The sequence below is a fragment of the Cyanistes caeruleus genome, chromosome 9 (genome assembly GCF_971803275.1).
Source record: "Cyanistes caeruleus chromosome 9, bCyaCae1.hap1.1, whole genome shotgun sequence".
Taxonomy (NCBI): Eukaryota; Metazoa; Chordata; class Aves; order Passeriformes; family Paridae; genus Cyanistes; species Cyanistes caeruleus.
Genome location: NC_141709.1, coordinates 30,132,305 through 30,146,998, shown reverse-complemented (window position 1 = coordinate 30,146,998; position 14,694 = coordinate 30,132,305). Strand labels below are relative to the sequence as shown.

Sequence of the window (14,694 nt, the reverse complement as noted above, 5' to 3'; positions counted from 1 at the left end):
AGTGAGGTTGGTCCACCCAGCAGAAGTGACGACAGAGTGTCCCTGTTCCCTGTGTTCACTGAAGCTGGAGCTGGGATGTTGAAAGGTGTCTCCTTCCCACCACACGTCCAACAACCAGACAGTGTTGTTTTATTCCCTTGATTTATTCCCTCATTTTATTCCCTTGCTACACCGGGTTTATGACAAATAATTATGTTCTAAACAGTATGTTAGACGTGGCTGTGGCTCCTCAGCCACTCTGCAGCCCTGCAGGGCCACAGGGGGCCCAGGGCAGCTCTTTATTTTGGTGGAGTGCAGGACCTGGCAGCAGCCCCTGCCACAGCTGGCCTTTCCTCTGGGCAAGGCTGCACACCCAGCCGTGGAGGGCAGGGAGGGAGGGGGCTGTGCCACCCAGCATGGCTTTTCCAGGAGGCTGCCTGAAATGCCAAGTGCACTTGGATGCTCTGACCACAGGCACGACCCACTGAGCATCCCTGACACCAAATGAAGTGAGTCAGTATTTAGGGAAGCAGGGTGGAAGGCACTCCATGGAGACAGGGATGGAAGGGGCATTGCAAAGGCAGAGGAGTGGAAGGTGCAGACAGAGCTGGGCTTTCTCTGGCCAGATTTGCCTCAGATTTATTATTGAGTGGGCCTGACAGGAGCTCCCCAGGGTGGGCCAGAGCAGGGAATGCAAAGCCTCTGAAACCAGCAGTGGTTTTATTAAAAATACGAAAGCTTCCCAACATGCCAGTTACTCCCGGCGCCCTGAACACATCACCCGCAGGAGCCACGCTCCCAGCAGCGCCGGACGCACCCCTCGGACAGCCAGGAAAGCCGGGCTGACCCTTCCCACTCCTCGCCCACCCTCCTCTCACCCCCACAAAGAAGAGGCTCAGATTAAAGCTGAGGGGCTGGGCAGCCACCCGCAGAGTCCCGTTGCGGGCTGCCCAGCTCAGACCCCCCTGACGCTGATGTTCTCATAGCTGGGGGGCGGCGTTGCCTGCGGCTCCTCGGGCGCGTCCAGCCAGGACGGGCTGGGCCGGAACAGGGCGCTGTCCGAGGAGCTGCGCCGGCGGCCGCCCTGCCAGCTCTCGTCCTCCTCCAGGTAGCGGTACAGGGGCGGCGTGAGCTCCTCCTTCCTCCCCGGAGGCTGCACATAGGCCGGGGCACCGTGGGCAGGTCTGCAGGTCAGGGCTTCTTCATAGGTGGGGATGGCGCTGGCGTCCCAGTTGCTGCAGGGAAGAGGAAGAAACCCAGCAGCTCACACCGTCAGCATCCCAGCACCCAGCTGGAGCATCCCAGAACCCAGCTGGAGCATCCCAGCACCCAGCTGGAGCATCCCAGCACCCAGCTGGAGCATCCCAGAACCCAGCTGGAGCATCCCAGCGCCCAGCTGGAGCATCCCAGAACCCAGCTGGAGCATCCCAGTGCCCCATCAACTCGAGCTACCCAACATCCCACCAACCCCACTGTCTGGAGCAGCCCTGAGCTGCCTAAGGCGTGCACTGGGGACAGCACCTGGGCAGGTTTTGCTGAAGTGCCATGTGTCATGTGTGCAGGGGTGACCATGTCAGCTGCTTCCTGGCAACCATGGGGTTTTGCAAGAGGGTCCCATGGGCCATCATCATTATCATCATCGTGCCTACTCCTTAATTCACCCCCTGAAGAACAGAGGCTGCCGACAGCTGAGGGAGCAGTTTGGCACAAGAGCCTGGACAAGCCCCAGGCACACCAGGTCACTGTGATCACACCCCACTCCCATGCCAGCCAGAGCCCTCCCTGCACTGGCCAAGCCTGGTGCCACTTCCAGCAGAGTTTTCCTGAGCAAACACAGCTTGTGTACAGGGAAAACCTCTGACAACCTCTGCCCTGCACACGGCTCAGCTTGGCACCCTACAGAATGGTGCAGTCCCAAAGCTGGAGATGCTGTGAAAGCAACTCATCACTGCAGGTGAAACCCAGCCCAGTGTGCTGGGGAGGCAGCAGGCATGGGAGGGCACAGCTGGTCCAAAGGAAAAGCCATGTGCTCCACAGGGATGCCTCCATCCTGAACTTGGCAGATCCCTGTCCCAGGCACACCACCCCGGGCTTCTCTGCCAGGGATTTGCCAAACAGCCTCAGCTCACACAGGAACACTACCTTGGAAATGTGGAAAGGGGGGTTTATCCCAGCACAGGATGCTTTTCTGGGGCTGGAGGAGCTGCTGCAGCACCAGCACTGCCAGGGTGCTGCATCCCATCCAGCAGGGGAGCTGGGAGCTCAGGGAAAGGGACATTCCCCACAGGGACACAGCAAAGTCCCTCCCTGGGACAAGGAACCTCCCCCCAGATACCCAGATCAGCTCACAAGCTCACAGATATCCAGATGGGCACTGAAATCCCTGGAGAACCAGGAACGTGTCTCCCACTCCAACTGTGTTTTTATGGTTTCATGTTCTTAAGAGTTTCTTTTAGTGCTGTTTTTCCCCAGAGCCCGATTTATGCCAGAGCCAAGATCTTTGCTGTGACCCCATAAAGCAGCACTGGGAAGGGCTGGCTGGCTCTGCTTCCACAGCAGTCTCCAGAATAAAAAACCTTTTGATCAAAAAACTTTTAAATGAAGAAGTGGGAGTAAATCTCAGGCCCACACTGGAAGATTCAGGGAACCTGAAAAGCATCAATGGTCTTCAGGGCAGGGCAAGGAGTCTTTCTATACCCTGAAATGGGCTTCATAAAGGACCTTCTGCCTACATTCCTATCTTGCTGCTATTCCAAGGATTGTTTTCCTTTTTTTTTTTCCCATTTAACTCCCTTCTAAAAAATATTTTGCTCCCATTAAAGATGTTATAAACACCTTCATCCTTACAGAGCACTGCAGACCTGGGAGACCAGGACCAGAGCTCTGAGTGACCCTTCCCCACCCCCACATCCAAACCTTCTGCCAGAAAACCAATGTATTCTTCTGCTTGGTGGCCCTGCTAAGGAGATGTGTCCCTTGGCACGTGATGGCCCTGCAGGGCAAGCAGAGCTGGATGCAGCCGAGCCAGCCACGGGCACGGCCAGCGTGGGCAGGGAGGGTTGACATTAATGAGCAGGAGCAGGAGGAGAGCACAGAGCAGAGCTGCTGCTCCTGCGAGCTCACCAGCCAGCAAGGGGGCTGCAGGGACAGCCAGACCCATCCTGCCCACCCAGACAGCGGCAGGGACCAGGCTCCCACCTGCAGTTCCACTTCTCCGGAGGCTCAGCCGTGAAGTACTGCAGGTCCCTGGGGAAATGGTACTGGTAGCGCCGGGACACCACCCTGGCGTTGGCCTTGACGGACCAGAGGAGGCCGAAGATGAGGAGGATGCCGCCGATGCCGCAGCAGAAGAAGCTGACGGAGCGGAGCAGGGCGCTGGAGGAGGAGGAGCTGGGGACGGCCTCGGCTTCCCGGGGGGGCAGGAGGCGAGCCCCACTGCCGGAGCCCACCTCCCCATCACTCCACCAGGCAAAGCACAGCGTCCCCGTCACCAGCAGCACGGCCCCCGTGATGGTCAGGCCGTAGCGGAAAGAGGCGGCTGCCATCCTTCAGGAGGAGGTTTTAGGAGGGGAGAAGAGTGAGACAAGGCATGAGAGAGCCCAGGTCCTGTAAGACAAGAAAGGTGCCAGGTTTGAGCGGGAGAAGCTCAAGGAAGATCTGCCAGAGGAGAAAATGACTGAGCGAGGACCCATCCAGGTCTTGCAGCCCCTTTAGCCACCATTATTTTCCATCAGAAGGGGCATTTCCACCATCTCAGATGGGAAGCCTTTGGGAAAAGCAAAGTCAGCTCCAGGTTGGACCTATAAACTTCCCAACAGCCTCGTAAAAACATCTTAATTTCCAAGGAACAACACAAGGGCACAAGGGCAGGATGGACACCCCAGCTCCAGACACTCTTCTCTTTGGGTTTTATTCCAGACCTCCTCCCAGGCTTGGAGGAATGCCAGCTGGGTTTCCTGGGTTTTCAAAGCATGGCTTATGGAAGAGGGACAAAAATTTAAGATGTCATCACTTCTGAATTTTCAGTGTGCCTGTTTACTCCTCCAGAACTGATGACATTGGAAAAATCTGCTCAACCTTCATCCACATGAAGTTTGGCACACAAACTTCAGGTCAGCTCCTCCTCAAGTTCCTGTCAAGATCGATCCTGCAGGTGTTATCACCACCTTCACCCTCCCTGTCAGGGTGGTTTGGGGTTGGTTTGACAACCAAACAGGTGAGGTAGTGCCACATGTTCCTGCTGGGTGGCCCTTTTCAGCTAAATGTCACATGCAGAGAGTTTCCCTAGTGCTGGAAAACCTGGGGAGGGGGAGGGTGATCTCAGTCCCCATTGCTTTCTGCAGCAAACAGCAGGCATCTGCTCCCTCAGCTTATGCATCCCCATCTCCCAACTAACCAGGGAGGCAGAGAGGTCCCACCACGTCCCCTCCAGCCCTGCTCACTGCCCAGCAAGAAGATGCAGGTTCAGCTCCCACTTCTCAATGGACAAAAAGCTCTGGACAATGTGGGAATTAAGCACCAAGACTCCTGAACAGATTCAGTCCTGGGTGACTCCTCTGGGAAGGTTTGTCATGGTGGCAGTGCCAGCAGAGAGCCTGCACATGAGGGATGGCCAGGGCAGGGGAGGAGCTCAAGCAGAGGTGGTGGACAGATGGATGACCCACACTCAGCTGTCACCTCTGCCTTCATTGCTTTGCCTGTGTGTCAGTAACAGGACAATAATGTGGTGGCTTTGGTCTCCATTCCTCCAGTCAGAGCTCATCTCCTACAGAGGGGTCTTAAATTGTGCCCTGAGATCCAGAAGGGCAGAGCCAGAGCTAGGCAGGGAGCACAGGTCCAGCATGGACTCAGTGTCATCAAGGTCAGGTAGAATTATGTTATTTCAAGCTGTTATTTATCAGATGGGCCCACTAAATGGAAAGCCAAATTACCTTGTAGTGAAAGAAACACTATCTGATCTAATCAACATTTAATGAAGGAATCTGATGAGAAGTGAGATTTAGGAAAGCTGCAGGGGTGGAAGCCCCAACAGCTCACTCCAGCTTTTGTCCCAGGGTCACAAGCCCAAAATGCCACCTGGGCTGGCTGTGACCAGTGGTCGTCAGCTGTGGCCACCTGCTGGGAAGGCAGTCATCTTCCTGGGCTGAGAAAAGGCTTCCCTCCATAATGGGGGGCTTCTTTGGATGCTCCCTCCTGAGTGGCAGGGGCTTGGCTGAGCTGAGGTAGGGAAGAGACTTTTGGAGATGGTATTAGATGCCATCAGGGATCAGCATCCCCAAACCATCACTGAATGTGAGCAGGACACAACAGAAGAGCTGGACTCGGGTTGCCTTGCAGCAGGAGATGTTCAGGAGAATGAGGACCCCACTGACTTGTGAATGCAGCCCCTTTGGACAGCAATGCATTTTCATGCAGAAATTTCAGCATATTGTTTAAAGAAAAAATATTCACCCCAAAAAAAACCCTACAGGAAAGCTCTTGATCCAACTGCATGGAAATGTCAGGTCACTCCAAACTGAAACACTGGACTGAACCTGCCCCAGGAGCTGAAATGTTCACCTCCTGTAACAAACACTCTCTGCATTCTGGGGTCAGACTGGTGAGGTTTGGGAGATGCTCTGAATGCCCTGATAAGATTTAGGAGATGCTGTGATTCCCCCTGCCTGGGAACGGGGAATTTTGCAGCCTCCAGCACTGAGCACATCTGGGAGAGCTGGCAACGAGGGGGAGGCGGAGGGAAGGTGGAGAAGCCTCTGGTGGAGAAGCCTCTGGGAGGTGATGGATTGACAGCTCGAGAGAATAAACTCTTCTCTCTCTTGACAAATCCAGCGCAGCACAGGGAGCGCCGCTGAAAGCTCCCCCAGCCTCGCCGCACGTGTTCCTGTGCGGGGGCAGCTCCGTGACACTGCCACTGCTGGGTGACACTGCCACTGCTGGGTGACACTGCCACTGCTGGGTGACACTGCCACAGCTCAGTGACACTGCCACTGCTGGGTGACACTGCCACTGCTGGGTGACACTGCCACAGCTCCGTGACACTGCCACAGCTCAGTGACACTGGCACTGCTGGGTGACACTGCCACAGCTCAGTGACACTGCCACCGCCGGGTGACACTGCCACAGCTCTGTGACACTGCCACTGCTGGGTGACACTGCCACAGCTCAGTGACACTGCCACAGCTCTGTGACACTGGCACTGCTGGGTGACACTGCCACTGCTGGGTGACACTGCCACCGCCGGGTGACACTGCCACAGCTCTGTGACACTGCCACCGCTGGGTGACACTGCCACAGCTGGGTGACACTGCCACAGCCGGGTGACACTGCCACAGCCGGGTGACACTGCCACTGCTGGGTGACACTGCCACAGCTCAGTGACACTGCCACTGCTGGGTGACACTGCCACAGCTCAGTGACACTGCCACAGCTCTGTGACACTGGCACTGCTGGGTGACACTGCCACTGCTGGGTGACACTGCCACAGCCGGGTGACACTGCCACCGCTGGGTGACACTGCCACAGCTGGGTGACACTGCCACAGCTCTGTGACACTGCCACTGCTGGGTGACACTGCCACCGCTGGGTGACACTGCCACAGCTCAGTGACACTGCCACAGCTCCGTGACACTGCCACAGCTCAGTGACACTGCCACTGCTGGGTGACACTGCCACCGCTCAGTGACACTGCCACAGCTCAGTGACACTGCCACAGCTCCGTGACACTGCCACCGCTACATGACACTGCCACCACCGGGTGACACTGCCACAGCTCCGTGACACTGCCACTGCTGGGTGACACTGCCACAGCTGGGTGACACTGCCACCGCTGGGTGACACTGCCACAGCCGGGTGACACTGCCACAGCTCCGTGACACTGCCACAGCTCAGTGACACTGCCACAGCCGGGTGACACTGCCACCGCTGGGTGACACTGCCACAGCCGGGTGACACTGCCACAGCCGGGTGACACTGCCACCGCACCCTTGCCCCTTGTCTCGGGCTGCCACAGCTCTCCCGAGCCCCTGTGAAAGACGCACGCTGCTCGCTCAGCCGCTGCAAGAAGAGTCTGAAGGAGCAGGGGCAGGGAGCGAGGTGCGAGGCTGGGGCGGGACCCGAGGCTCCCGGAGCCTCTCCCGGCTCCACTCCCGGGGCACTCAACATCTGCACAGCAGCCTTCCCTCCCCGTCAGCATCCCCAGCACAAGTTTTCACGGAGCCACAGCAATTGCCGGCTCTCAAACGCTCTTCTCCACTCTCCGAGCCGCCCTGACATTTTGTTCTGCCCTGTCTCCTTCTTTGACCTGCCCCGAAGTAGTTTTCCAGGTAATAGATTTGCACGTTGCATGTACAAACAGATACGAATGTTGATAGTTTACATAGTTCCAGTGAGATGCTGAGAATAGCAGCCCCCATATAAAGTTATGCAGATGGTGATTCATAGGGTCTACTAAGCATTACTCAGAAAAACGCTCTTTTCAAGCAACACGAGAAAAGAAAAGAGTTTTGAACCTCTCCCACCGCCATCAAGCAAAAAATCCACCTCCACTCCCGTCCCTTCACTTACAGATCGCACTTCCATGCGGGGCTGGAGACCTTTAATACGGAAGAAGAACGCCGGGCAGAGATGCACCAAAGCGTGAGCGTGTCTTTAGGGAGATCCCTTCCTGCCTTTATCCAAATTCGCTCTTTTGTTTGGATAGTTATCAGCGAGGGTTTGGTCCCCGTTCAGAGCAGAGTAAGAGCGATGCCTCAGAAGAGCATCCCAGAGCGGCACATGTGTCCCCTCCGCCGGGCTTCGGGAGATGCTGAGCCCCACGTCCCCTGTACCGGAGGGCACCCGCGGGGCCCCTGTCCCGGCCGGCACGGCGCTCAGCCGGGGGTGCCCGTGTCCCCCCGCAGCCCCGCTCCCAGCGCCTACTCACCGCCGCCGGCAGCCCCGCTCCGGAGGCTCCGGAGGCTCCGCCGAGCGCGGCCCGCGGGGCGGGCGGGGCCGGGGGCGGGCGGGGGGCGGCTCGGGGCGGGCAGGACCGGAGCTCCCTCCCGGCTCCCCGCAGCCCGCTCCCGTTCCGTCCCGTCGGGGAGTTCGGGATGCAGAAGCCGGGAAGGGTCCCTTGTTCAACACGCCCTGCCCTGGGGACAGCACTGCTGTCCTGTGTGTGGGACACCCAGGCTGCAGCACAGGAGGGTCTCTGCCCCAGCCTTCCTGTGTGATCGCTTTAGTTCTCCTCACTTGTATGTCAAACGCTAATATTGTCCCTTTTCCTCGTTCGTGGAAATAGAACGGTTTGGGTTTGGAAGGACCTTTTAAAGGTCGTGTAGTCCAGACCCCCTGCAAGCAGCAGGGATATCTTCAGCTAGATCAGGCTGCTCAGAGCCCCATCTCACCTGAGCTTAAATGTTTCTGGGAATGGGGCATTCACCATCTCTCCGTGCCAGTGTTTCATCAAGTTCACTGTAAAAAAACTTGTTTTCTTTATACCTAATCTAAGTCAACCCTTTTTTAGTTTAAAACTATTACCCTGCAGCACTCAGGACACCTGGATATTAAACAAGCTGAGGGTGCTGTGATCTGAATTTCAGGATGGTCGGTGTGACAGCACCTGGATTCAGGCACAATTCCTCATCACGCAGCTGGAGGGAGATTTGATCAAGAGCTGCCGTGCTATGGCTGTGCATCTCACACATCCACACATCCACCACGCTGCTCTTGGGCTGCAGCTGAGCATCACTGACAGGCAGAGCCATTTCTGTGGATACCCTGGGCTGCTGTTCTTGCACTTCTTGGATTTCCTCATCTCACTAGCTCAGAAGCTGCTCAAACTTTACCTGCACATGCTGCAGGGGCTGATGCAAAGCCCCTCTGTGGAATTCATACATGATTAGAAGCCACTCAGCCCAGCTGAGAGCATGTGGGTGTGCAGTCCCATTTACCTGCAGCCACTGTGGAGTTTTACAAATGGCAAACTGAGGCACACAGAAGGCTGGCTCACACAGGAGTGGCCCTGCAGCAGGTTGAGTCCTTGTCCAAGAGGAACATGGGGCAGAAGTCCCCAGGGCCAGCACCCAGTGATCTGGGGGCACTGTGAATCAGCAGTCACTCTCTTGAAGAACAGTAAAACAACTTTTTCTGCTCCTTACCTGCTCATATATTGTATTAACTGAAATTCAATTGTCAAACAGCATCTGAAGCACTTCAAGGTGGTGTTAGTGCACGGCTCCATGCTATTCCCAGCACAGGGCTGCAGAATGAAATGGCTTTGTGGCAGCACACTGCTTTTTCAGCCCCATAACCATCCACAACCTTCTGCCTTGTCCAGAGGTCTGGCCTACAGGCAGCCACAAACCCATGACAAATAATCCACCACAAGGTAGAGGCTGGAAGTGCTGAGTGCTACCAGCACCTCTGTCTGCTTAGCAGCACCTTGGCCAAAATGTGTTTTCCCTCTCTGAGAACTTTCCTGCTGGTGGACAAGGTGCTGCAACACAGGTCACAGCGAAAGGGCTTCTCCAGAATAAAGACAGAATATCTGTGGAAAATATGTAAAACATCCCATCTACAGTGAAACTGCAGTGGAGAAAACAAGGAGATATAAAAGACAGTTACAGCCCCTGCAAGAACAAGAACAAAGGAGGAACGGGGAAAGAGATTGTTCCAGTAATTGCCTCCCCCAGGTAGGGATGCTGAGCCTGAGCAACACTGCTGGCACCAAAAAAGTGCTGCTTTTTGATTCACTGTTCACCTAGTTTTGCTGCTGCAGCAAATCACATGTAAAATAGTGCATTTCACTGTATAATCAAGATAAATAAGCCAGCTTTTTCATTAAGGGTGTCTGTGTGCAGATGCATGCCCAGTCACGACAGGATGGGTGATACCAAGAGCGCCAAGTCAAGAATGAATTTGGGTGCACCAAGTCCAGAGCACAGAGTCCCTGTCAGAAATGTTATTTGTGGGACCTGGGCCAGGCCACAGTTGTCCATCAGTGATTTGGCACACAGGACACTCATCCCATGCCCAGCTGCCCCAGCAAGCACCTCTGGTCACAGGGGTGTGACAGAGCCAACAAAGAGGCACTGATGTGGCTTCAGGGGTGACATCTCTGCAGGCATAAGGTGTCCATGTTGTCCATATCCATGGAGAAGCCAATCCCAGGGGCTGGCACACCTCGTGTTTCCCTTAGCATGGGCCACTGGGCACAGCAGGAGTGGGTGCAGCCTGCCAGGCTGATAAGGAGCTGTAGCACATAGCCATGAGGATGTGCAGATGGGAGAGAGTTCCTGCATCCAGCACGTGTAAAGCAAAGGAGAAACCTCCTGCTGTTTATCTTTGCCTTAATTTGCATCTCCTTAAAATGCCTAATTAGTCATGCTAGTTGATATACTGGCTCAGGCGCTCCTACTTAACCCAGTCAGCAAACCCAGGCTTTGAAAATATTTGTCCTACACCTTCACTGGATGCAACATTCTCCGGTGTCCTTTGGGGCTGAACCCACAGCTGGACATGGCTCTCTCTGTGTCAGTCCTGCTGCATGGGCAGCTGGAGGGCTTGGGAGCACTCCTTTGTGGTCTCCATCAGGAAAAGCCAAGCATTTGGATGTGAAAGGAAATCAGCCCCCTGGCCACAAAGGGAGTGTGTTTTTTTTGGCTACTTCACCTAGAAGTACTCCTGCTGCAGACCAGCTTGGTTTTGACCCAAGACTTTACTGAATGCCTTTTTGCACCATAATATGTACTTTGTAATATATCTTATTATTTAGTTCCAATTACTTTACTGAGTTTGGAGTATAATAGAAGAAGAAGATGTGTATAAAGTTGTTTAATATCAGTTTCTGATGTGGTTCCTCCACTAGAAATGTCCATCATCTAGCAAGCCCCTGGACCCAAAACCTCTGAGTGTTTTAAAGCTTAAAAGTTTTCTTACTCAACTGTAATGATGGCCCAACCAGCAGCCTGTAAATCTGCACCACACTGAGGAACACAACTGGTGGAAAGCTTTGGAAAGGGACTTGGAAAGTGCTGATGGCATCATCCACAGAGGGCTTTATGGACAAGCAATGATCTCAAATTCCTTCAGCTCCTCGTCGGGGAGTTCTGTTCATACAGGAGCACCTGGCTGAGGTGCCAGCTCCTCTTGGGGCTGCTGTGTAGAGAAATGGGTATGATAAAGGTTTGGGTTTCCTCTAAGGGAAATTTCTGTGTTTCAGGTAAGGACAGAAGGAGCTTCCTAGGAGCTTTCCAACAAAATCTACAAAGAATTTGAAATCTGCCTAGCAAGGGATGGGGGAAGAAAAGAGTTAAATCCTGACATCTCATCTCAGTCTTTAGTCAGACAAAACTTTTCCAGTGCTCCTGGAGATTTTTGCCTCAGGGAAGCCCCATGTCTGAGCCTCTTTGTTTCTCCAAGAAGAGGCACCACGGTTGTGTTACAGGTGGGTGACCCACCACGCAGTGTGTTTTATGTGCCACAGCTGCTGCAGCTCTGCTGCAGAGAGGAAACATTGATTCCCAGCCCTGTAGGCTCCTCAGTCAAGCTTGATGTCAGTCACATCTATCACACCTGAGCAGAGAGAGCTACAGGAGACATGCCCTGGCTGCTGAAACACAGCAGCAGCTTGCTTTACTCCACACATTGGATAGCTCAGCTTGAAGCTCCTGTGTATCCTTGATTCCAAATGCTGATGTTCAAAGAAGCAGCAGGAATTTTGATTAAACAAAAGACTGGCTGAATTTGCTTCCCAGTGAACTCAGCATTAGGTGTGAGATGAACTGCAGCTCTGCTGACATCCCTGAGCCCTGGTGCCTCCTCATGCCTCTGCTGCATGCAGCTATTCCAGATCCATGGAGCTATTACAGAGCTCTCCAAGGAGCAGGGAACGGCTCGGGCTTTGTTCATTTTTCAGCACAAAAATGCAAAAGAGAAGCTCAAAGCAGCAATAATTACAAATTTTAGAGGAGAAGGGTGGAGCAGCCATCCAGCTCTTCTGGTTGCCACCATGTGTGAAGCCCTCTGTGTCCAGCACACACCTGTCCCAGATGTTCCACAGCTGTTCTCCTTTTCCAGTGCCCCTGCATTATCCCACTGCCTGCCTTGGCATCAGGCTGCCCACAAGCACTGGTTCTCATCAGTGTGCTGTGCTGGGAGGTGGCTGAGGGTTATGCTGCTGCCAGCAAACCTTGCAAACGTTTTGTTGGAAGCATGACAGCCTGGGGGGAGACACAAGGAATGGCTGGGAGGAGGAGGTTTCAAGGTTTCTTAAAGAATCACCACCAAAGGTATCAGCAAAAACAGATTTAATATAAAAGCAACAGCACAACAAAGTTTGTTGGCAAGGTTCACTCTATTATTTACTAGATGGTTAAAGCACAGAGAGAAAAAAAAAGCAAACAAGGAATCCAGTGTCAATCAATCCAAGCTGATATAAACCCAACATTATCTGTGTGAAGGGTGGGCTGGGGAAGGGGAGAAAAAAGGATAGGAGAAGGTAAGGATAAAAAGGAATACATCCTAAAGGCACAACAGTTCTTCAATAAAGAGCATTTAAACTTAACAGGACTTAAACCTTATTTAACTTATGTTATCAGCTAAGTCAAACAATATAGCAAAGGATTTATATAGGATTTACTACAGCACAACAGTAACTTAACTACAGGCCTAACTTCCTTACAAATCTAAAATACTTAAGAATCCAGGAGAGCAGCATTCCCAGGACATTTGATGTAGCATATGCACAATCACATGCACATTGTTATAAAGAGTCTGTACAAGACACCTCTAAGAAATTCCCTTCTAATTCAGTGAAATACTCACCTGGGATACCTTTGGTGCCTTGCTGTGCCCAAAAACCTGTCTGCTTTCTTCAAAGCTCATCTGCAACATCAGCTGTTGGCCCAGTAAGAGCTCTGTGATTTCTGCCTGCACACCTTGCTTCACTTTAACCCAGAACTTTCACATCTCCTTACACGGGTTTCTAGGTTACTGAAGACAATTTTGAAGCTCTGCAAGAAATGACAAGAGGTGAATTTGGGAAATAACAGGCTGCAGCTTCTCTGTAATGGCATTAAAAGAGTCAGAGGATATCAACACTCATCTCCAGTGCCACAGCTCCCTCAATGGGGAATTTGCCTCGCACTCTGGTTAGCTCTGTGGTATGAGGCTCTGAGAACATCATCACATCAGAACATCATCACTCCTGATGTTCTCCTGATTTCTGCCTGAAAGAAACAGCAGTAGCAGATTTTTCCTATAGAGGTGTAAGAGCAGGTTGCTCCTGTCTCTTCCCTCGATCTGTCAGAGAAAAGCTGACTGTACTGACTTGGAAGAAAGAGGGGGATGTGAATGTGGTTGTGATGTGCAAAGATGCATGCGAAGAAACAGCTGGAAGACATTGCCTAAATTAGTTACCTTCAGACTGCAAAGAAAGGTCTCCATCTACCATATGCAGGTGACTTGCACCAGCACCTCAGACTGCGACAGGACCTCACAGAATTCCCTCAGACCCATGAGCAGCATCCCTGAGACACAGACCTGCCATCCCAGAGGGAGAACACAGGCTTCCCTGCTCGACCTCCCTGGGAAGCCACCCGGGATCCAGAGAGTTAATCTCGCTCCCCAGAATGTATCCTGTCCTTTTCTTTGGCTACTCATCTTATTTGAAAAGGTGTGGTCTCACTTCCCTGGCACTCCTCCTGTGCCAGAGAAGTGTCAGCTCTTGTTGGCAGATAACTGGTTGCCTCACAGAGGGATGAAACTCTCCTGCCCTGATTCCCTCTGCCAGTTCCAGCATGAGGGAAAATTCATCCCAGCCCCATATCCTGCATTAGCCTGGATGTAAGCAAACACCTCTGTGCAATAAAAGTTCAGAGTTTATTACAGGCTCTAGTTTGATACCATAGATAATGGTAATTAACCGCTCTGGGATGACAGTGGTTTATTGCTGACTGATTTCTCAATGTTTTCTTTAAAGATCCTGTAAAAAAATGGGCCCTGCCAAGGCTGGAGAGGGCAGGAGGAGACAGAAAGCAGTTGTGTGGGTCTGCAGCTCAGCACATGAAGGGCACCTGGAGTTTAACACGAGCTGGGGGCAGGATCAGCACATTTACCCATTCTCAGATTTGTTTGTGAGTCACAGGGTTTCTGTGGGTGGGTATTTAAAGGCCACTCTTCCCCATGGGCAGGATGCTGCAGCAGTCATATTTTGATGCTTACTGGAAGTACGAAAAAATCGGGGTTTGGTTGTTTCAGGAGGTACTGAAATTGTCTCATTTTACCAGGTATGGCTCCCACCAAGTCTGCCAAACTGGATTCTACAGAAATTTCCTGTATTAAAGGAAACTGGGCAATCACACCCTCACCACCTTCTGTGCAGACACCTTCTCCAGCCACTGATTTGCAGAGCTGAGGACCAGTCAATTTATCCAGTCCTCAGCCTGAAAACTGCTCTGTATCTCCATGAGATGAGCCACACATGGGAGCACATCTTGTTCTTCTCCACAGAAAGGGGCAGGAACCTCTTCTCAAAGCCTCCAGCTTCCTTCTGCTCAGTTCCATACACGTGGGAGTCGCTTCCAAGGCACATCTGCTGTTGAAAGGAGCCGAGCAACTTGGAGGGAACAAATACTGGCAATCAGCTTTCGACCTGATTTTATACTGAGTTTTCTAGTGAAAAAAGGACATTTGTAGTCTATCAGCATAGCACTGAACCACGTTAAATACGCCTCC

At 53.0% G+C, this 14,694-nt stretch overlaps 1 protein-coding gene across 3 annotated transcripts; it reads right to left on the bottom strand.

Moving 5' to 3' along the window:
• Positions 1-682: 682 nt before the first annotated feature.
• On the bottom strand, positions 683-13,397 carry TMEM61 (transmembrane protein 61). 3 transcript variants are annotated; one of them, XM_023932365.2, is made up of 3 exons: positions 12,784-13,397; positions 3,178-3,585; positions 683-1,214 (listed from the first exon to the last, which is right to left on the bottom strand). In XM_023932365.2, exons 2-3 carry the CDS (start codon positions 3,522-3,524, stop codon positions 935-937), a joined length of 627 nt encoding a protein of 208 aa, XP_023788133.2. In that variant the 5' UTR covers positions 3,525-3,585; positions 12,784-13,397; the 3' UTR covers positions 683-934. The 3 variants fall into 3 exon arrangements, with proteins under 3 accessions (XP_023788133.2, XP_023788132.2, XP_023788131.2); XM_023932364.2 differs by lacking the exon at positions 12,784-13,397 and adding an exon at positions 7,901-7,940; XM_023932363.2 differs by lacking the exon at positions 12,784-13,397 and adding an exon at positions 7,543-7,883.
• Between the last annotated feature and the right edge of the window lie 1,297 nt (positions 13,398-14,694).